The 21,038-nt window shown below is 45.7% G+C and overlaps 1 protein-coding gene across 3 annotated transcripts; it reads left to right on the forward strand.

The window, feature by feature from the left end:
* The first annotated feature begins 382 nt into the window (after positions 1 to 382).
* Positions 383 to 16,407, forward strand: LOC105497067 (zinc finger protein 816-like). Of its 3 annotated transcripts, none has more exons than XM_071087719.1 (5): positions 383 to 1,981; positions 5,705 to 5,797; positions 6,259 to 6,336; positions 9,757 to 9,883; positions 11,041 to 16,407. In XM_071087719.1, the coding sequence occupies exons 2-5, from the start codon at positions 5,720 to 5,722 to the stop codon at positions 13,362 to 13,364; spliced, it is 2,607 nt and encodes an 868-aa protein (XP_070943820.1). In that variant the 5' UTR covers positions 383 to 1,981; positions 5,705 to 5,719; the 3' UTR covers positions 13,365 to 16,407. The 3 variants fall into 3 exon arrangements, with proteins under 3 accessions (XP_070943820.1, XP_070943822.1, XP_070943821.1); XM_071087720.1 differs by lacking the exon at positions 383 to 1,981 and adding an exon at positions 6,098 to 6,171 and having other exon boundaries at positions 5,722 to 5,797; XM_071087721.1 differs by lacking the exon at positions 5,705 to 5,797.
* Positions 16,408 to 21,038: the final 4,631 nt, after the last annotated feature.

The raw sequence follows: 21,038 nt of genomic DNA on the forward strand, positions 1-21,038 counted from the left end.
GCATTAAAATGGGGCTTATGAAAGTGTCCTATACTTTTCTTTTTCAATTACATATAATTATATGAGAAACTGAGTCAACATAAGCAAACAATGTTCCACTAGTGTCAATAGAAAGCTTTGAAACTCATCTGAGGGAGGGAGCCAACGACTGAAATTTGAGTAATTCTGGGCAAAGGGCCCTTCGACGGTAGTGGAAAACCTCAGTATCTACTGACTTAAGAATATTTGACTGTGAAGGAGAGTTGTAGTGAGAAACACTTAGCCTTGGAAAAATGGGGAATTTGTTTTTCTTGGAAGAATGTGGGTTTTTTTAACCAGTGAATTCAAACATTTAAGAAACTGTTCTTTTTTATACCATATACATTTTTCCAGGATATCAGACAAGAGAAATACTCCATTTGTTTTATGAAGCTACCTAGACTCTGATTTCCACTGTGATAGGGAGGGCATCTCAGCTAGTGCACGTGTGAAGTTGAGGTACCAATATTCTCAATGTTGGAGTGATTCAGTGGATTCAATAACTTATGCAAAGCATATCACGAGTGGCACATGATAAAATGTATCTTACTATTATTATTATTATGTCACAAGTAGTCAATAGAGTAACTTCAAGTTTTTAAATGAATTTCACTTCTAAGGATGTATTCTACTAGCCTTGGAACTTTTGTTATTAAAAGTCATTGTAAAATTCTGTTTGGTTAATTTCTTTCCATATGAATAAAATTCGTTGAACCATGACATGTCTTACAGGTGTTTTGAGTTTTCCTTTTCACCTCAGGCCAATTTCCTTGCATTTCAATCATCACGTTTCATTTACTTGAACAAAGAGGACTGGGTGCCCACAGACCTGTAGCTTCTGAGAAACACAGACCCTCAGGCACAGGCCGCCCCTGCTGAATCAGTATCTGCAGCTGAATAACAACCCCAGGTGTTTCACAGGTGGATTAAAGTGGGATAAGCACGAAAATAAACTGACTCTCAATTTGGTTGCACATTGGAATCTCCTGGTGAGTTTCAACCACTGCTCCTGGCTGGGTCCCACCCTTGGAGAGAGTCATGCTCTAAGTCCCCTGTGAGGCTGGATATAGGGGTGGGCAGACCCTGTGTGGTTAAGTCAAACATGGTGTGGAGGTTAGGAAACACTGGAGGGAGAGGTGAAGGAGAGGGTGAAGACAATGCTTCCCTAACCCGCCTCCTCCCCTTTTCACCTTGGGAAGAAACCCTCCTGAATCCAGAAAGATCAGAAGGCTCTGAGGGTGGGATTTCAGTCTCAGGAGAGCGTCCCTGTCTCCCCAGGACCTGGTCCCTAAAACGCAGTGGGTGGAAGCCTCCAGGCTGCCTCGTGGATGGTGGTTGGAAGCCATGAAGATATAAAGAGTGACCTGGAAACTCAGGTTGAACTCCTCCAGCGTGCTTTAGTCTGGTGATTTTTAAATATACGTTACGTGAGAGCCACCTCTTCAAGTCCGGCCACCCAATTTGCTGTACAAACAGTTTCCCTGCTACAGAAGTTACGCTCTAGCCGGCTGTACCGCATGATCCCAGGCAGCCCGAGGGAAATGCAGGGGTGTAGACGAGGCGAGCATGGGGGCTGCCAGGGGAGAGGAGGTTTTCTCTTTTGTTTCTTCACACTAAGTTCTGTGAAGCTTCCTTCTTCCGCTTGTACTTTCAGCATCCACATTGCTAATGGTCTCCTCCGTGAAGTCAAGCCTCAGTCTATTTGTGCCCCGCCCACCTCCTCGCGTCCCTTCGCGGCCTCGCCCAGGCCCCGCCCACCTCTTCGCGGGACTAGCCCAGGTTTGGCTTCGGTCCTGCGCTGATTGGCACAGACCCGGAAGCGGATGGCGTGGTCTGAAGGTTGAACCCTCGCGTCTGCGCTTCCCAGTTCTCTTGGCGCTGCTTATACCCGCGACGTGGGGTCCCCACAGACCGACTCCTGTTTCTCAACCCAGAGCAAATTGAGACGTCCGGGTGAGAGTCGGTGAGTCGCCTCCTTTTGAGTTTAAAGTCGCCCTGAGGCTGGTCCCGTCCCCGGTCTTTCTGCAGTGGGGCTGTGCAGACACCTCCTGTCGCCAAACTTTCCTTTGCAAAACCGTTCCTGACTCGTCCTCCCGCCTCGCGCTGTTTCAAGTCCTCACCCGCGAGCTGGATTCTCGCCCTGCTCCAGAGCGCCCCCCAGTCTCGCTCTCCTCGGCCCCTGGAGCGCGGCGCTGCAGCCCCAGTGCCGGGGGTCAGGAAAACACTCCACAGGGTGGGAGTGGGCCCGAGCGAGCGTCTCCAGGGCACCGTTTACAACGTTTTGGGGGATTAAAATATTCCTTTTGAGGTCCCTATGGGCTACCCCTTATCTGGATGAAGGATCTGGCCCTTGGCCAATGAAATGCTGAGGTGAATTGGCCTGAGGCCAGAGCAGATGGGTGCCCTATGCAGATGGAGGGGTGGCCGTGCTTGGCCGTGGCCACTCCTGGGCTCTCTCGCTTTCCATCTGAGACGTGGTGGAAATGGGAGGGCTACAGGAGAGTAGCCTTTGTTCCTTTGTTACTCCGGGTGGGGAGACGGGGTTTTTACCTTTGGTCTAGTTTTGCAAAGTTTACGGTAATTGGCCTTAGATTGCCAGAGCCAGGACCCAGGTGTTTCCTTTTCTTCTTTGTTATTGGAGATGGTCTCTGTGCCTACGTATCCAGTATGGTCCAGCGCGGGCCGTCCAGTCTCAGTGAAATTCTGGATGAGCCCAGGCAGTCTGTAATTTAGAAAATGTACTTAATGGGCCCTTTTCAGTACGGTTTAGGCCTCACCAAGTGACTGTCCTTGTTGTGCTGTTGTACAACTTCTGTCCTAGACAATTGAGCTTTCTTACAGGGGTGGTGAAGTTTTTTCTTTCCTTAGCTACATAGTACTGTCTAATAATTGAGGTTTATAGGACCTAGAAGTTGCTAGTTTGGGCTTTCTGAACTGGAATTGTGTCAGGAACTGGATCAGTGGGCACCAACTCTCGGGCTTCCTAAGGCCATCGGTCTCTGACAGTGGTTCCTCCACATACATAACAAGAAGTAACAGTGAGGGAATGAGCTACATTTTCTGCTAAGTACAGAAACAAGTTCCTTGCCTTTTTTTTTTGGAAGCTCTGGTGCTGGCAGATTTGGCTCATTATAAAAGGCTTGAAACACTGGTTTGGGAGAGCGCATGTGGACCTCCCCTCGGACTAAAATGGCAGCTTGGGGGTTTAGCCTTGTCCTGTTGATCCTCAGGGTTACACGTTCTCTTGTTTTCTAATGGGAGTGTAGGAGATTAGTGCTTATTAGTTCTAGTGGGTTACAGTGACCGGTAGCACAGGAGGGGTTGGCTTCTTTTTGAAGGTGAACCGGGTCTTTTTTGTCCTTTTCTAAGTACCCTAAATAACACATGGCCAATAGGCACAATTTTCACAGACCTCTGCATCATGACAAACATATTTATTTTCTACTGTGTAGCTCCTTTCTTAGTTAAGAGATCCACATCTTAATCTTAGCTTGTTACTATTAATGGCTGCACAAGCATCAAATTTAAAGTTTCTTGTTTGGGGATTCTTTTTTCTTCTGTTCTAGTTATTATTTTACTTGTATCACCTAGGAAAGGACCAGTTCTTAATCTTATTTGAAAAATGGTGGTTGCAGCGGGCTTGATGGGTTATAACACATATCAGGTTGGTCATTTCCTGGGCTACATACCTTGTACTGAGTGGCATTGTACAAATAAGTTCCTTTTAACATTCCTGTACATTCATAATAACTATAGAACAGAAAGATTGTTTTAATTTGCTGTCCTATCTGAGTGACTTGATGAATACACTGGGAACAGTCCTTAGTTTGAGGAAGGTCAGTTGAAGCCTTTACTGTACAAGTCTAAAATTTAAGAAAAATGAGTCCCGTGATGAGCCTCCTCATGCTCCGGCCGTGTGTAGACCGGTCAGCTTCCGGGTGTGACTGGAGCAGGGCTTGTCGTCGTCTTCAGGGTCACTTTCAGGGGTTATGTGGGCTTGGTCTTGCCTCCCAGGTTTCAGCTGCGGGTTTTACACAGCAGTGGTGGATCCAGGCTGGGATCCTTCTACCTTCATGGCAGTGGGTGTGGTCAGGATGACGGTCTGGGGTCTTTTCCACTGTGGGTGCAAAGGGGCTACATTGCAGTCCTTGATCCACACTCGATCACCTGGGGAAAAAGAGTGAACTGGGGAGAATAAGCTAACGGGGCATCTGTCATTTACCTAGGCTGAAATCATTTGTGTAATTTTTCCTAAGGCCTGTAACCATCTCTGTAACTCAATTTCACCTAACTCGGGGAGTGCCCGGGAGTCCCTGTAGTATGGGAGGGGGTCTATGATACAATATTTCATAAGGGGAATATCCTGTTCTCTTGGAGTACACCTAATCTTAATACCATAGGGAGAACCTGTATCTATTTTAATCCTGTTTCCTGACACACTTTCCTTAAGCTATCTTTGATAGTCCGATTTATCTGCTCCACCTTTCCAGAACTCTGAGGTTGGTAGGCGGCATGCAGTTTCCATGTGATCTTTAATACCTTTGCCGTCTTCTGTACTAAGTCAGCCACAAATGCCGGCCTGTTATCTGAGCCAATTCATAAGGGCAGTCCAAATCTAGGAATAAAGTCTCGAAGAAGCACACGGGTTACTTCACAAGCTTTCTCAGTTTGTGTGGGAAAAGCCTCCACCTACCTAGAGTAGATACACACGAGAACTAGTAAATACTTGTTACTTCTACACTTTGGCATTTCTGGGAATTCCACCTGGAGATCTTCAAAGAGGGCTGCTTCATGAGCTTGTATGCCGGCAGAACGGCTGAACCCTGCCTCGCATTGTGCTGTTGACAGGTAACACACTGCTGCGCCATGGTTTTGGCAAGGGCTGACAAATGCTAGATGTAGAAGTATCAGCCTAACAACTTTTCAAGTGACTCCTGACCTAGATGGGTGGTTTCATGCACCCCCAGTACAACTGCGGCTCCTAGCAGCTGTGGCACAGCTACTCTCCTATTTGGTAGCAGAATCCTTCCTTCTTCCACCTCGGTTACCTTAGTCATGCACTGCAGAGGACACCAGCGAGCTTCCACCTCGGTTGCCTTAGGGAACTCCAGAGCTGACTCAGAAGCTCTAAAAGCAACAGCCACCCCCTACTGCGCACCAGTCACAGCCCCCCTGCTCCCTCAAGCACCTGACCTCGTACCTAGTTATTCTAAAGAAGAAAAAGACTTTCTCCAGGCAGAGGGAGGACAAGTCATGGAAGAAGGACTTCTTTTAAGGGCTTGCAACTCTAAGGGGTCCACGTGAAAGGGTCATGATAGATCAAGCAAGTGGGGTACATGACTAGGGACTACATGCATCAGCTAACAGAACAGAACAGAACAGAAAGTTTTGCAGTGCTTCTTGATACAATGTCTGGAATTTACATATAACATAAGTAGTTTAGGTCAGGGGTTGATATTATTATTTTTATTTTTAACCACCAGGGCCGGGTGGTGGCGCCAAGGCCATCTGGCTATCTTCTGTTTCTAACTTTTTGCTTTCTCCCTTTTCTCCTGTCTTGTGAACTAGGCAAGGGGGAGGGAGGAGGGCAGCAGGAGAAGTAGTGGTCTTCCTACCTCAGCCTCCAGAGTAGCTGGGACCACAGCCACACACTACCACACCACGCTGATTTTTGTGTTCTTGATAGAGACGGGCTTTCACCATGTTGCTCAGGCTGGTCTCCAACCCCAGGGCTCAAAGGATCCAGTCTCATCGGCCTCCCAAAGTGCTGGGATTTCGGGTATGCTGTTTTATCAAAGATTGCTATTGTCATAGGATGGGACCCACACTCAATAATACTTACAGTGGCGCTGGTGGTCCTTGTCTGTGTCCAGCATTAAACATCAAGGCAGTTTCCTCCATGTTGAGAGCTGAGATCAGCCTGTGATCCATAGGGAGGTGAGGGGGCTGTGCTCTGTGTGGGGTTTGGTTAGGGCCAGATCTGTGCCCTGGAGATCTGTGCCCTGCTGCAGCGTGTGTGTGTGTGGACTATTCCAGGAGGGGAGCAAGATCTGAAAACAGGTCAAAATTACCCTTGTAGGTCTTGCTGTGGGACGTTCTTATCTCTGCATGACCTCTGGTGCAGTGGGTAGCAGAGGACCATCTTTCTCCCGGGTGAGGTCTCCCCGTGTGTGTGTTTTGTCACAGGAAAGGAGTGAATGGTTTCTAAATATTAAATCTCTGATGTTTTTTCACACACAGGATTTCCAAAGACTCATGTTACATGAGGAAGCCACCAAGAAGAGCAAAGAAAAGGATCCAGGGATGGCTCTTCCTCAGGTGAGTGATATTCCTCGGTGGATTCTGCTGTCTCTTTCCTTTCTGAAATGCCAGGTATTGTGGTAGCCAGTCTTCTGTGAGTCTGAAGCGTCCTGCCTCACACGTTTGCTGGCACTCACCCATGCCTTTTCTCAGTCCATGTCATCTTCATTTAAATTCCATCTCCTATAACCTAGTGAATGAGCTTGGGAAGAGGCTCCCCTGGGCATGGTCCTGGGAAGGGCTCACACCAGACATGGATGGAGATGGGCTGTGGACCCCGTGCTGTCAGTGATGTTGGGCGGCAGGGATTGTTCAGCGGCCACATCTGGGTGCACATTTAGCTCTTTCTGGACCAGATAAGAGAAACTGTATATGAAAGTCATACATTAATGTGCGCTGGTATCTGGTAAATTCTGGAAAAGGAGACAAACTAGGGGAGATATTTTGTGTCTGATTTTGTAATGCATTTGAAGCTACACTAGTGAGTCAATATGTCTCTGACTCCAAACCTTTTGTTTTAGGAGACAGGGTGTCACTCTCGGGCCTAGTTTGGAGTGCAATGGCACAATTCTAGTTCACAGCAGCCTCGAATTCCTGGGCTCAAGTGATCCCCACATTAGACTGCCAAGGAGCTAGGGTGACAGGCATGCGCCACCATGCATGGCTAATTCTTTTATTTTTTATTATTTAGAGTTGGGGACTTGCTATGTTGTCCAGGCTGGAGTGCAGTGGCACAGTCATAGCTCACTGTAGCCTTGAACTCCTGGCCTCAAGTGATCCTCCCACCTGAGCCTCCCAAATTGCTGGGATTATAGGTGTGAGAAAGCCCAGCAGGACTCTGCACTTTCAATGGCTTGGAATAGAATCGAAAGTGGAGATAAATGTCAGTGACAGAGTTCGCTTTATTCCGTCATTGACTTCAAATTATAAAATCAATGTAAATATCTAAATGCAGGGGATTCTTTAAATCATTCTCAGCACTTTGACCCCACAGAGACTGTTTTTTTTGTTGTTGTTTTTTGTTTTTTGTGGGTTTTTTTGCACGGACTCTGATGAAGCAAGCATTTGAGGTAAAAATGATTATAAGTTTGCTGTGACATAAGAGCACAACTTATGTCGTTAGAGAGGATGGAGCCATTCTTTTTCTACCCATTATTATTAAATGATTCTTTTGTTTTAAACACCACACACTGTATATATGTGTTGTGTAGTAAAAGTCCAAAGAAAAGTGCACTTACGCATCCCCTATCCTGTCCAACCTTCCACCCGTCCCCATGGCTCAATGGGGAATCACTGTTGAAGGTTCTGTGACAAGTCAGTGCAATCCTTTATTGTATTCATACATCGTTATGAGACTTTAGAAAAAATTATTTGATGATTTTTTTTTTTTTTTTTGCATGTTTTTTGAGACAAGGTCTCACTCTGTCATCCGCCTGGAGTACAGTGGCACATTGCAACCTCTGGCTCTCAGGTTCAAATGAGTCTTAGGCTTCAACCAACTGAGTAGCTGCAGTTACAGACACGTGCTACACTCCTGGCTAATTGCTGTATTATTAGTACAGGTGGGGTTTCCCCATGTTGGCCAGGCTGGTCTCGTACTCTTGGCCTCAATTAATCCTCCCGCCACGGCCTCCCAAAGTGCTGGGATTTCAGGTGTGAGTCCCGCTTCCAGCCTGATGAATGTTTTGTCATGGTATTTTGTCCTGCAAGTTCTGAAAATTTTCATGTTTCCAAGGTAGAAAACAAGATAGCTTGCCTTTTAAATCTTCCTTGGAACTTTCTCTGAATGAAGACACGTGAGTCCTTCACAGTTTTGTTTCATTTCTTTTTGTTGTTGTTGTTGTTTTTTTTTTTAGATGGAGTTTCATTCTTGTTGCCCAGGCTGGAGTGCAATGGCACGATTTCAGCTCACTGCAACTTCCACCTCCCAGGTTCAAGTGATCTTCCTGCCTCAGTCTCCCAAGTAGCTGGGATTATAGGCATGCGCCACCATTCCCAGCTAATTTTGTATTTTTACTAGAGACAGGATTTGTCCCTGTTGATCAGGCTGGTCTGGAACTCCCAACCTCAGGTTATCCACCCATTTCAGCCTTTCAAAGTGCTGAGATTACAGCCATGAGCCACCGCACTCGGCCTTTTTAAAAAAAAAAAAAAAATTATTTTTGAGTTGGTCTTGCTCTCATTTTTTTGAGATGGTCCAGCCCAGGCTGGAGTGCAGTGGCATGATCTCGGCTCACTGCAACCTCTGCCTTTCATGTTCAAGCGCTTCTCCTGCCTCAGCCTCCCGAATAGCTGGGACTACAGGCACGTGACCACGCCCAGCTAATTTTTGTATTTTTAGTAGAGACGAGATTTCACCATGTTGGCCAGAATGGTCTCTATTTCTTGACCTTATGATCCACCTGCCTCAGCCTTCCAAAGTGCTGGGATTACAGGCGTGACCTACCACGTGCGGCCAAGCCCAGGGCTTATGTAGAAAACATCATTTGCAATATATGTACTTTTTTTTTGTTGTTTAGAAAGAATCTCACACTGTTGCCCAGGTGGGATTGCAGTGGTGTGATCTTGGCTTAGGGTAACCTCTGCTTCCAGAGTTCAAGCAATTTTCTTTACTCAGCTTCTTGAATCGCTGGGATTACAGGCACCCCACCACCATTCCCAGCCAGTTTTTGAATTTTTAGTAGATACGGAGTTTCGTCGTGTTGGAGAGGTTGGTCTCGAACTCCTGACCTTGAGTGATCCATCCACCTTAGTCTCCCAAAGTGATGGGATTACAGGTGTGAGCCAACATGCCTGGATTTATTATATATATAGAGAGATACACATACACACATATCTATATGTGTATATATAGATGTGTGTGTGTGTATATATATATATATATATTTTTTTTTTTTTTGAGATGGAGTCTTACTCTGCAGCCCAAGCTGAAGTGCAGTGGCATGATCTTGGCTCACTGCAAACTTTGCCTCTGGTTATCAAGTTATTCTCCTGCCTCAGCCTCCCAAGTAACTGGGACTAGAGGTGTGCACCACCACACCTAGGTTTTTTTTTTTTTTTTTTTTTTTGTATTTTTAGTAGATACCGAGTTTCACCATGTTGCCCTGGGTGGTCTCAAACTCCTGAGCTCAGACGATCCACCTGCCTTGGCCTCCCAAAGTGCGGGGATTTTAGGTGTGAGCCACTGTGCCAGGCCATATATTTTTTATATTGTCCATAAAACTGAGACTTCCGCAGTGACTTAGGGGATTTTAAAATCTATCATGAAAAAGTACAATAAAACGCAACTATACAGAAAAATTTTTCAAAAATACCTTAATGTGGATTTGTCAGAACACAGTCTTGGATCAAATCAATACTCATTTTCTCTTTTCTCATTTCATGTGAAGGTGCTAACTCATTCCTCCATGTTTTGTGGAAATGTGTGTTTCATTTTAGGGACGCTTGACTTTCAGGGATGTGGCTATAGAATTCTCATTGGCAGAGTGGAAATGCCTGGACCCTGTGCAGAGGGCTTTATACACGGCCGTGATGTTGGAGAACTACAGGAATCTGGAGTTTGTGGGTGAGGAAAATGTCCCTCTAGACATGAGGAATCTGTCGTTGTCTATCTTGGCTCTTCCTGGTTTTGTATTCTCTTGTGATGTTGCCCCGTGCATGCTTTTGATGTACATGTCATTGTTTTCTGCAGTGATGACCCTCCTATCTGTCATGGGTAGCTTCTTAGAGCTGTCTGTTTTTACATAAAAACAGAAAATTCATGAACACTTTGACTAATACAATTGAACATCATCCTGCTGTAGGCAGAGATGTCCTTGGAAGCCCTGAGCAGAATTGTCAACGTGGTCCAGGATATGAGATAGAAAGCATGACACTGACTGACAAATGTTTCCAGCTGTGGTTCTGGTTTTGTTTTCTTTTTCTTTGTTTTTAGATAGAGTCTCCCTCTGTTGAACAGGCTGGAGTGCAGTGTCATGATCTCAGCTTATTGCAACCTCTGCCTCCTGGGTTCAAGCAATTCTTGTACCTCAGTCTCTCAACCTAACTAGAATTACAGGCACATGCCTTCATACCTGGCCGACTTTTGTATTTTTAGTAGACGTAGGGTATCACCATGTTGGCCAGTCTGGTCTTGAACTCCTGGCCTCAAGCAATTTGCCCGCCTCAGCCTCCAAGTGTTGGGATTACAGGCATGAGTCACCACATTTGGCCTTTCTTTCTGGTTTTTGAGAACCATCACAGAAGCGTCTCTCGCTGGCACTGTGACAGTGATCATCTCATAAACTAATGATCATTTTCTCTAAGCAGCAGTCACTGCTATAGAAAATTTCTCCTAGGGAGGACATCATTCAGGCTTACTGCCTCATACATATGAGGCTCTTGACTGAACTCTTTTTTTTTTTTTTTTTTTTGGACACAGAATTTTGCTCTTGTTGCCCAGGCTGGAGTGCAATGTCATGATCTCCACTCACTGCCACCTCTGCCTCCTGGGTTCAAGCAATTCTGCTGCCTCAGCCTCCCGAGTAGATGGGATTACAGGCACCCACCACCACACCTGACTAATTTTTGTATTTTTAGTAGAGACAGGGTGTTTCTAAACTTTGAAGATCACATTTGGGAAGTTTAAGTATTGCTTTTTGTGTAATATTTACACACTTCAATATTAACTATTATTTACCCTCTGTACTTAATTGGAAACCTATTGGTCTTTATGTTTTTTAGATAGCTTTTTAAAATTCATGATGGAGTTCTCATCAACTGGGCACAGTAATACCAGAGAAGGGTTCCACACAGGGACATTGGAAAGACATAAAAGTCATCCCATTGGAGATTTTTGCTTCCCAGAAATCAAAAAAGATATTCATCACTCTGAGTTTCAGTGGCAAGAAGTTGAAAGAAATGGCCATGAAGCACCTATGACAGAAACCGGAGAGATGACGCGTAGTACAGACCGATATGATCATAGTCCTGCTGGAAACAAGCCTATTAAAGATCAGCTTGGATCAAGCTTTCATTCACATCTACCTGAACTGCACATATTTCCGACCGAAGGGAAAATTAGTAACCAAGTGGACAAGTCTGTCAGTGGTGCTTCCTCAGCTTCAACATCCCAAAGAATTTCTTGTAGACTCAAAACCCATATTTCTAATAAGTATGGGAAGAATTTCCTCCATTCCTCATTATCCACACAAATACAGGAAGTACGCATGAGAGAAAAACCTTGCCAATATAATGAGTGTGGCAAAGCGTTTAATTATAGCTCACTCTTAAGGAGCCATCACATAACCCATTCAAGAGAGAAACAATATAAATGTGATGTATGCGGCAAGATCTTTAATCAGAAGCGATATCTTGCATGTCATCGTAGATGTCACACTGGTAAGAAAACTTACAAGTGTAATGAGTGTGGGAAGGTCTTCAGTCAAACATCATCTTTTACATGCCATTGTAGACTTCATAGTGGACAGAAACCTTACAAGTGTAATGAATGTGGCAAGACATTCAGTTGGAAGTCATCCCTTAGATGCCATCGTAGACTTCATACTGGAGAGAAACCTTACAAGTGTAATGAGTGTGGCAAGACCTTCCATCAGAAGACATCCCTTCAATGCCATCATACAGTTCACACTGGAGAGAAAGCTTACAAGTGTTACGAATGTGGCAAGACTTTCAGTCAGATGTCATCCCTTACATGCCATCGTAGGCTTCATACTGGAGAGAAACCTTACAAGTGTAATGAGTGCGGCAAGACCTTCAGTCGGAAGTCATCCCTTATATGCCATTGTAGACTTCATACTGGAGAGAAACCTTACAAGTGTAATGAGTGTGGCAAGACCTTCATTCGGAAGTCATCCCTTATATGCCATTGTAGACTCCATACTGGAGAGAAACCTTACAAGTGTAATGAGTGTGGCAAGACCTTCAGTCAGAAGACAACCCTTACATGCCATCGTAGACTTCATACTGGAGAGAAACCTTACAAGTGTAATGAGTGTGGCAAGACGTTCAGTGAGAAGTCATCCCTTAGATGCCATTGTAGACTTCATACTGGAGAGAAACCTTACAAGTGTAATGAATGTGGCAAGACCTTCCGTCGAAATTCAGGCCTTGTAATTCATAAGGCAGTTCATAGTGAAGAGAAACCTTACAAGTGTAATGAGTGTGGCAAGACCTTCCGTCAGAAGTCATACCTTCAGTGTCATCATAGACTTCATACTGGAGAGAAACTTTACACATGTAATGAATGTGGCAAGGTTTTTAGTAGAAGACAAAACTTTGCACATCATCATAGACTTCATACTGGAGAGAAACCTTACAAATGTGAGGAATGTGACAAAGTTTACATTCGCAGATCACAGCTTGAAACACATAGGATAATTCATACTGGAGAGAGATCATACAAATGTAAGGTTTGTGACAAGGCTTTCTGGAAAAAGTCATGCCTTGTACACCATAAGAGAGTTCATACTAGAGAGAAACCGTACAAGTGTAATAAATGTGGCAAGACCTTCAGTCAGAAGTCAAATCTTCAGTGTCATCATACACTTCATACTGGAGAGAAACCTTACACATGTAATGAATGTGGCAAGGTTTTTGGTAGAAAAGCACACCTTGCGCGTCATCATAGAATTCATACTGGAGAGAAACCTTACAAATGTGAAGAATGTGACAAAGTTTTCAGTCGCAAATCACACCTCGAAAGACATAAGAGAATTCATACTGGAGAAAAACCATACAAATGTAAGGTTTGTGACAAGGCTTTCCGGAGTGATTCATGCCTCGCACAACATCAGAGAGTTCATACTGGAGAGAAACCTTACAAGTGTAATGAATGTGGCAAGGTTTTTAATCAAAAAGCACACCTTGCACAACATCAGAGAGTTCATACTGGAGAGAAACCTTACAAGTGTAATGAGTGTGACAGAGCCTTTGGTGGGAAGTCAACACTTATTCACCACCAAGCCATCCATGGTGTAGGGAAGCTTTACAAATGTAATGATTCTCACAAAGTCCTCAATAATGCTATAGTCATTGCAAATCATTAGAGAATCCATAAAGAAGAGAGATCTTGTGAAGGGGGCCACCTGTTCCACACCTGTGGGTGTTTCTTGTCAGGTGGGACGAGAGACTGAGAAAAATAAGACACAGAGACAAAGTATAGAGGAAGAAAAGTGGGCCAGGGGACTGGCGCTCAGTATACGGAGGACCCGTGCTGGCACCAGTCTCTGAGTTCCCTCAGTATTTATTGATCACTATCCTCTACCATCTCGGTGAGGGGGATGTGGCAGGACTATAGGGTAATGGTGGGGAGAGGGTCAGCAGGAAAACGTGAGCAAGGGACTCTGCGTCAGAAATAAGTTTAAGGAAAGGTGCTGTGCCTTGATGTGCACGTAGGCCAGATTTATGTTTGACTTTACACAAACATCTCAGTGCAGTAAAGAGCAGTATTGCCGCCAGCATGTCTCACCTCCAGCCATAAGGAGGTTTTATCCTATCTCAGTAAATAGAATGTACGATCGGGTTTTACACTGAGACATTCCATTCCCAGGAAGGAGCAGGAGACAGATGCATTTCTCTTATCTCCACTGCAAAGAGGCCTTCCTCTTTCACTAATCATCCTCAGCACAGACTGTTTATGGGTGTTGGGCTGGGGGACGGTCAGGTTTTTCCCTTCCCACGAGGCCATATCTTAGGCTGTCTCAGTGGGGAGAAACCTTGGACAATACCCAGACTTTTTTGGGCAGAGGTGCCTGCAGCCTTCTGCAGTGCATTGTGTCTCTGGGTACTTGAGACTGGAGAATGGCGATGACTTTTACCAAGCATACTGCCTGCAAACACATTTTTAACAAAGCATATCCTGCACAGCCCTAAATCCATTAAACCTTGAGTCAATACAGCACATGTTTCTGTGAGCACAGGGTTGGGGCTAGGGTTACAGATTAACAGCATCTCAAGGCAGAAGAGTTTTTCTTAGTACAGATCAGAATGGAGTTTCTTATGTCTTCCTTCTTCTACATAGACACAGTAACAGTCTGATATATCTTTCACCCACAATCTGAAAAGTGTAATGTGGCAAATTTTTCAGACATCGTTCATAACTTATAGTTCATCAGCGAACTCATACTGGAGAGAAACCTTACAAATGTCATGACTGGCAAGGTCTTCAGTCAATCTTCATCCTATGCATAACATAGAAGTCATTCAGGAGAGAAATCTCACAAGTGTGATGATTATGACAAAGCCTTTACTTCACATTCACAAATCATTAGGCATCAGAGAATCCATACTGGACAGAAATCTTACAAATGTCATAAGGGCGGCAAGGTCTTCAGTCTGGGTACTCCATGCAGAACATCAGAAAATTCATTTTTTGAGATAATTGTTTCGAATAAAATGAATATAGAAAATCATAAAGCTTTAATTGACATTAGAGTCAACTCCGCATTGACTTTAGTTTGAGTTGACTTAACATTGAATTCAAGCATTAATTGACATGAAAAGTGTTAATGTTAAGAAGAATGGGCCAGGTGCAGTGGCTCATGCCTGTAATCCCAGCACTTTGGGAGGCCAAGGCAGGTAAATCACTCTAGGTCAGCAGCCTGGTCAACAGCCTTGAGCCACCTTACCCAGCCTGGTTTCAATTTTTATTTTTTGAGATAGAGTCTTGCTCTTGTTGCCCAGGCTGTAGTGCAATGACATGATCTCAGCTCACTGAAACCTCTGCCTCCTGCATTCAAGCAATTATCCTGCCTCAGCCTCCTGAGTAACTGGGATTAGTGGTGTGCGCCAACACCATGCTAAAATTTTTTTTTTTTTTTGAGACAGTCTCGCTCTGTCACCCAGGCTGGAATGCAGTGGCCAGATCTCAGCTCACTGCAAGCTCCGCCTCCCGGGTTTACGCCATTCTCCTGCCTCAGCCTCCCAAGTAGCTGGGACTACACGAGCCCGCCACCTCGCCCGGCTAGTTTTTTTGTATTTTTTAGTAGAGACGGAGTTTCACCCTGTTAGCCAGGATGGTCTTGATCTCCTGACCTCATGATCCGCCCGTCTCGGCCTCCCAAAGTGCTGAGATTACAGGCTTGAGCCACGGCGCCAGGCTAATTTTTGTATTTTTATTTATTTTTATTTTATATTTTATTTTATCTTTGTTTTGAGATGGAGTCTCGCTCTTGTCACCCAGGCTGGAGTGGTGTGATCTCACTGCAACCTTTGCCTCCTGGGTTCAAGCAATTGTCCTGCCTCAGCCTCCTGAGTAGCTGGGATTATAGGTGCCTGCCACCACGCCTGGCTAATTTTTGTATTTTTAGTAGGGGGTTTCTCTATATTGGTCAGGCTGGTCTCGAACCCCTGACCCCAGCTGATCCACCCACCTCGGCCTCCTAAAGTGGAAGGATTACAGGCATGAGCCACTGTGACTGACCTTTTTTTTTTTTTTTTTTTTGAGCCTGTTTTGCAGCCTTTACAAAAATAAGGGTTTTCCCACGAGATCACGAAGATTTTCACATAAGGGACTTCTGACCATTTGTGTTGGTGTTGCTGTTGGCAGTAAAGGTCAAGCGGGAATATGGTAATAGCATTCAAACTTCCCACCTTTGGCCACGTTCCTGCCTTTCTAGTTGATAGAAAGGCCAAACTCAGTTACTTGGGAGGCTGAGGCAGGAGAATCACTTGAACCCAAGAGGCAGAGGTTGCAGTGAGCCGAGATTGCACCATTGTACTCCAGCCTGGGCAAAAAAAAGTCTTAAAAAAAAAAAGTCATGCCTCTTCACCTCTTGTGGTGTGTGCTTGACTCGTCTTCTCGCCAGGTCTTCTCACAAGACTTTCAGGATTAAGCGAGTCCTGACCAAGAAACAAAAGCAAAATTGTCCCATTTCCTAGTGGATTCGCATGAAAACTGGTACTAAGGTCACAATTATGTTACCATATCAAGCTGAAAATGTCACCACTATCTGGAGAGTTGGATATGTTTTATTGGGAATATATTTTTTTATCTCTGAATCTGTTATGAATGCATTTGTTGGCTGGGTTCGGTAATATGTGAAACATTTCATTTCAAAAAAATGTCAAGTGAAGTAATTCAATAGAGTACCTTACTCTTTGTTTTGTTTTTTTGAGATGGAGACTCCACTATGTTCAGTGGATCACACCTGTGGTCCATGCATCTTGGGAGACTGAGGTGGGAGGATTGCTTGAGACCGAGTCTCCTGGAAATCTTCTAGTCTCTTCTAACCCATTTCATGACAGACCCTTGGACTCTACTTTGTCATCTACCTGTGACCCCAATTCCAGTTATTCCACCTTTCGACACCGAACCAATATATGTCTTACATGTTTTGATTGATGTATTATGTCTCCCTAAAATGTGTAAAACCAAACTGCAGGCTGAACACCTTGGGCACACGTCGTCAGGACCTCCTGAGGCTGTGCCCACGGGGGCATTTTTAACCGTGGCAAAATATATTTCTAAATTGATTGAGACCCAGTAGATACTTCACAAGTTCATGAACACAGAAAAAATCAAGAGAGAACAGAAAAAAAACTAGATGTAATGGAAAGCACAAAATCGGGTCCAAAATGTGAACTCCTTCATATTTATTCAACATAAGGAAATGCTCTTCAACTTTGTGTGGAAGATAGATTACTAATATTTGATTAAAATAAAAACCCATTCTATGTAATGTTAGCCAATTTAAAACCGCAAATAGTGATCAATTATATGTATGTATGAAACTTCCTAATATTTCACTTGGTATTGCTATTACTACGTTCTTGGAGTAGGAGCTCAGTCTGTCAGATACATTACAGGAGAGTGGTGTCTCTCCATAGTTGGGCTTAGGTCTCTGTGTTGCATGAGTGGATAAACTGTTAAGCAGGAACCTAGGAGAGCTAGAATGACAAAGTTCATGTCCATTAAAGCTAGCAAGACATATCCCTACTGCTCATGCATGAGTCACGGTTATAAGATGTTTACGGTTAAGGGAAGCATCTTAATGATACCTGTAAGGACAAACTCCTACAGAAACACGATGTCCAGACGACCCAATAGCCCATGACAATGTTTGTTTTTAAGATAGCAGGCTGGTCTCAGACTCCTGACCTCCGGTGATCCGCCTGCCTCGACCTTCCAAAGTGCTGGGATTACAGGCGTGAGCCACCACACCCGGCCAAAGATAGCTTCAAACCAACAAAGTAATAAGTTTTGTCACACTGTCAGCCCACCGGCAGGGAGACATACCTTAGCTTTTACTTAGGCCCCTATGTAAGAAAAACTTCATGAGGAGGCGTTCCCCCTGCTTTCTAAGGACGCGCTGCTGTGTAACTGGTAGCTTTCAATCAACTCTCCTCACTGCACTGGGACACCCGCCTTGAATTCTTTACTGCGCAAGATGCAAGAACTCTAACATGAGGTGTGGACTGTGACCCCGTTTTAGGCAACAAAATGACTGAACGTTATACAAAAACAGACAGTTGATCTAATTCTCATAAAAATAGGAATTTCGTAGTCCTCATCCACCATGCCAAGAAAAGATCGACACTGGAGTCACCGTTCATGATAACAAAGGGGCTGACAGCTGGGAAACATGGGTGGATAAGGATGAGGCGCTCAGCAGCCGCCAGCTGGGATTAATGAAAAGGGCAATAGGATCCTGAAAGGGGGAAGACATCTTGTAAAACGATGTAAAAGCTGCAGAGCCACTGGGCCTGCGAGTTTCCCATGGTGAACCTGGGACTCCCTGATAACTGCACAAACTCGCGTGGGGATTTCAACATTCCGAAGCACCCAGATTCCTGGTGTGGCTGGACTCGGGGCTAGGGTGCTGCGAAAGGCAGGTCTGAAGCAGAAAGACAAAAACAAAAACAAAAACCGTCACGTGAGTCAGCCCCGGGCGCTGCGTGCAGAAAAATCCTGGATGGGTCCTGGACCCTGTCTGGGCGGGGCCTGGACACTGGGCGGGGACAGGCAGACGGGGGGTAAGATCAAAGAGGGGGCGGGGCCTGAACAGGTGCTGGGTCAGGGCTAGAGGGTGGAGGCCGCTGTGGGTGCAGGGCCTGGAACGGGACTGGGGCGGGGCAAGAGGGAGGAGGCTGCCTGGGGCCGGGTCGGACAGCCTGCAGGAGCCGCGCCAGAGGGTTATCGTCGTCTAGGGGGCGGGCTCCCGAAGGTGTGTGATTCTAAAGAGCCAGGCCTGGAGGGGGCGGGTCCGGGCTCTCTCCTCAGCTGGGCCATGGATGTCGCCGGCTGTCATCCTCTCCCTCTAGGACTGGATCCTCCGGGTTCCGATTGGTGGATTGATTTTAATGTGCCGTGATGTTACCCCTAATATCACGTGGATGCTTCCTGCCCGTTTTAAGTTAATATTTCAAGCAATGGAAGGTAAAACAACTTACTGTAGTGGACCACCTGTGCTGAACGCTGAATAGTTTTTCCTCTTAAATTGAAAATGGCTTTAATGCAAAGCGCCTTTTTTGAGCAGGTAGAGTCGCGCGTCCTGCAGGCGGGGCGAGCTCCCCTCCGTCTGGGGCAGGGCGGGGGAGAGGGGCAGGGACCTCGGTAAAGGGGTGGAGTGGGGCGCTGGTTGCAGCGGGGACTGACAGTTAGAAAGTCTTATTAAACTAAGCAAGGTCCTGGGTTGTTTGAGTGGATAATGGAAACTGAAAGGTGACATGCAAAACTGCCTATGACACACAGGAGGTGGAGGATAATTTCATATTTCACGGAAGTAAAGTCAGGTCATGGAGCGGTGGCTCACACCTGTAATTCCAGCACTTTGAGAGGCTGAGGCGGGAGGATCGCTTGAGCCCAGGATTTTGAGATCAGCCTGGGCAACATAGTGAGACGTCGTCTCTACTAAAAATCAAAAAATGAGTCAGGTGTGGTGGTGCACGCCTGTGGTCCCACCTGCTCGGGGCACTGAGGTCGGATCACTTGAGCCAGGGATTTTATGGTTGCAGTGAGCTCTAATCTCGCCACCACACTCCAGCCTCGGTGACAGAGCGAGACCCTGTCTCAAACAAACAAGCAAATAAATGAGAGGTATAATTCCTCCTTTGAAAATAAAAAAAGATTTTTTTTTGTCTCTTTTCCTAGGACATTTATTTAGAAAATTTGTAAATGCATTTTCTCTGTCTCCTGAGGCTTTTCTTTGGACAGAGTTTTGCTCTTGTTGCCCACGCTGGAGTGCAATGGCGCGATCTCCGCTCACCGCAACTTCTGTCTCCCGGGTTCAAGCGATTCTCCTGCCTCAGCCACTTGAGTAGCTGGGATTACAGGCATGCACCAGCATGCCCGGCTAACCTTGTATTTATACTAGATATGGGGTTTCTCCATTTTGGTCAGACTGGTCTCGAACTCCCGACCTCAGGCGATCCGCCCGCCTCCGCCTCTTAAACCACTGGGATTACAGGTGTGAGCCACCGCGCCTGGCTTGAAGTGGTATTTTTTAGAAACAACGTAATCCTTTTTTCAGCTTAATAACCCAGGGATGTATTTCTGAAGGACTTGGGGTCTCTCTTTGAAAGGCAAACAACAAGGGAGACAGTACCTGTATCTCGGTAGGAAGTTAAATATTTCAAACATCAAATAATTCCAATGTAAAAGTATGGACCTTTAAATACTGAGCTTTGAAAGGAATGTGGTCATGCAACCTGAGTCCAGTGGTATGCAGATGCAACTTCTAAGAGTTTTCCTGACCAGACGCGGTGGCTAACATTTGTAATCCCAACAGTTTGGGAGGAGGAGGCGGCTGGATCACTTGACGTCAGGAGTTCGAATCCAGCCTGGCCAACGTGATGAAACCCCGTCTCTACTAAAAATACAAAACAATTAGCCAGGCTTGGTGGCGCCCGTCTGTAATCCCAGCTAGTTGGGAGGCTGAGGCAAGAGAACTACTTTAACCCACGGGGTGAAGGTTGCAGTGAGCCGAGATCTCGCCACTGCACTCCAGCCTGGGTGACAGATAAATACTCTGTCTCAAAAAAGAAAAGAAAAGAAAAATGTAAATATAATAATGAAAGTAATAGATCTCTTCCACAAATGTGCTGGGACAACTCACTGGATATTCACATGAAAAAGAATAATGTTGGATCCCTATCTCACACAATCAAAAATTTTATTTAAAGAAATTTAAAAGAGAGAGAGAGAGAGAGACGAGGAAGGGAGCGCTGCAGGAGGAGGTGTTACTTTGTCGCCCAGGCTAACTTGAAGCCCCAGGTTCAGCGATCCTCCCGCCGCTCCTCTCTGAGTAGCTGGAACCTCAGGCTTTCGGCCCTGTGCCCGCATCTCTGCTGGGTTTAAGCAGCAGGTGGTGACCTCACTCCTTCCTGGCCTGAGCACTCGGTCCCGCATCCTAGGCGGTGGCCCTAGGAAAGTCTCTGAAGCTGAGCATAGGGTGGACTCTCCCTTCCCAGTGAACGGAGAATAGAAAGGGAGAGGATTTCTATTCTATTATTTGGGCCGTCAGCCTGAAATCGTTACGCTGCACCCAGGCAGGGCTTTGCATTTCACGTTCTAGTTTGCATCCCCGTTTCAGACAATTACCGGGCTTTTGAATCACGCCTCAGCCTTCCTGGCAGGTCCCGCCTCCAAAGCTCGAAAACCAGAGGCGCTGGGAGCTAGGTTGAGAGGCGCACAGGTCCCGCCCGGGCCCCGCCCTGTGCTAATTCTGAAGGGCAAGGTCTCTCCGCCTCGCGCCCCGCCCCTACCTCGCCCAGGCCCGCCC

The sequence above is a fragment of the Macaca nemestrina genome, chromosome 20, assembly GCF_043159975.1.
Source record: "Macaca nemestrina isolate mMacNem1 chromosome 20, mMacNem.hap1, whole genome shotgun sequence".
In the NCBI taxonomy this organism is placed as follows: Eukaryota; Metazoa; Chordata; class Mammalia; order Primates; family Cercopithecidae; genus Macaca; species Macaca nemestrina.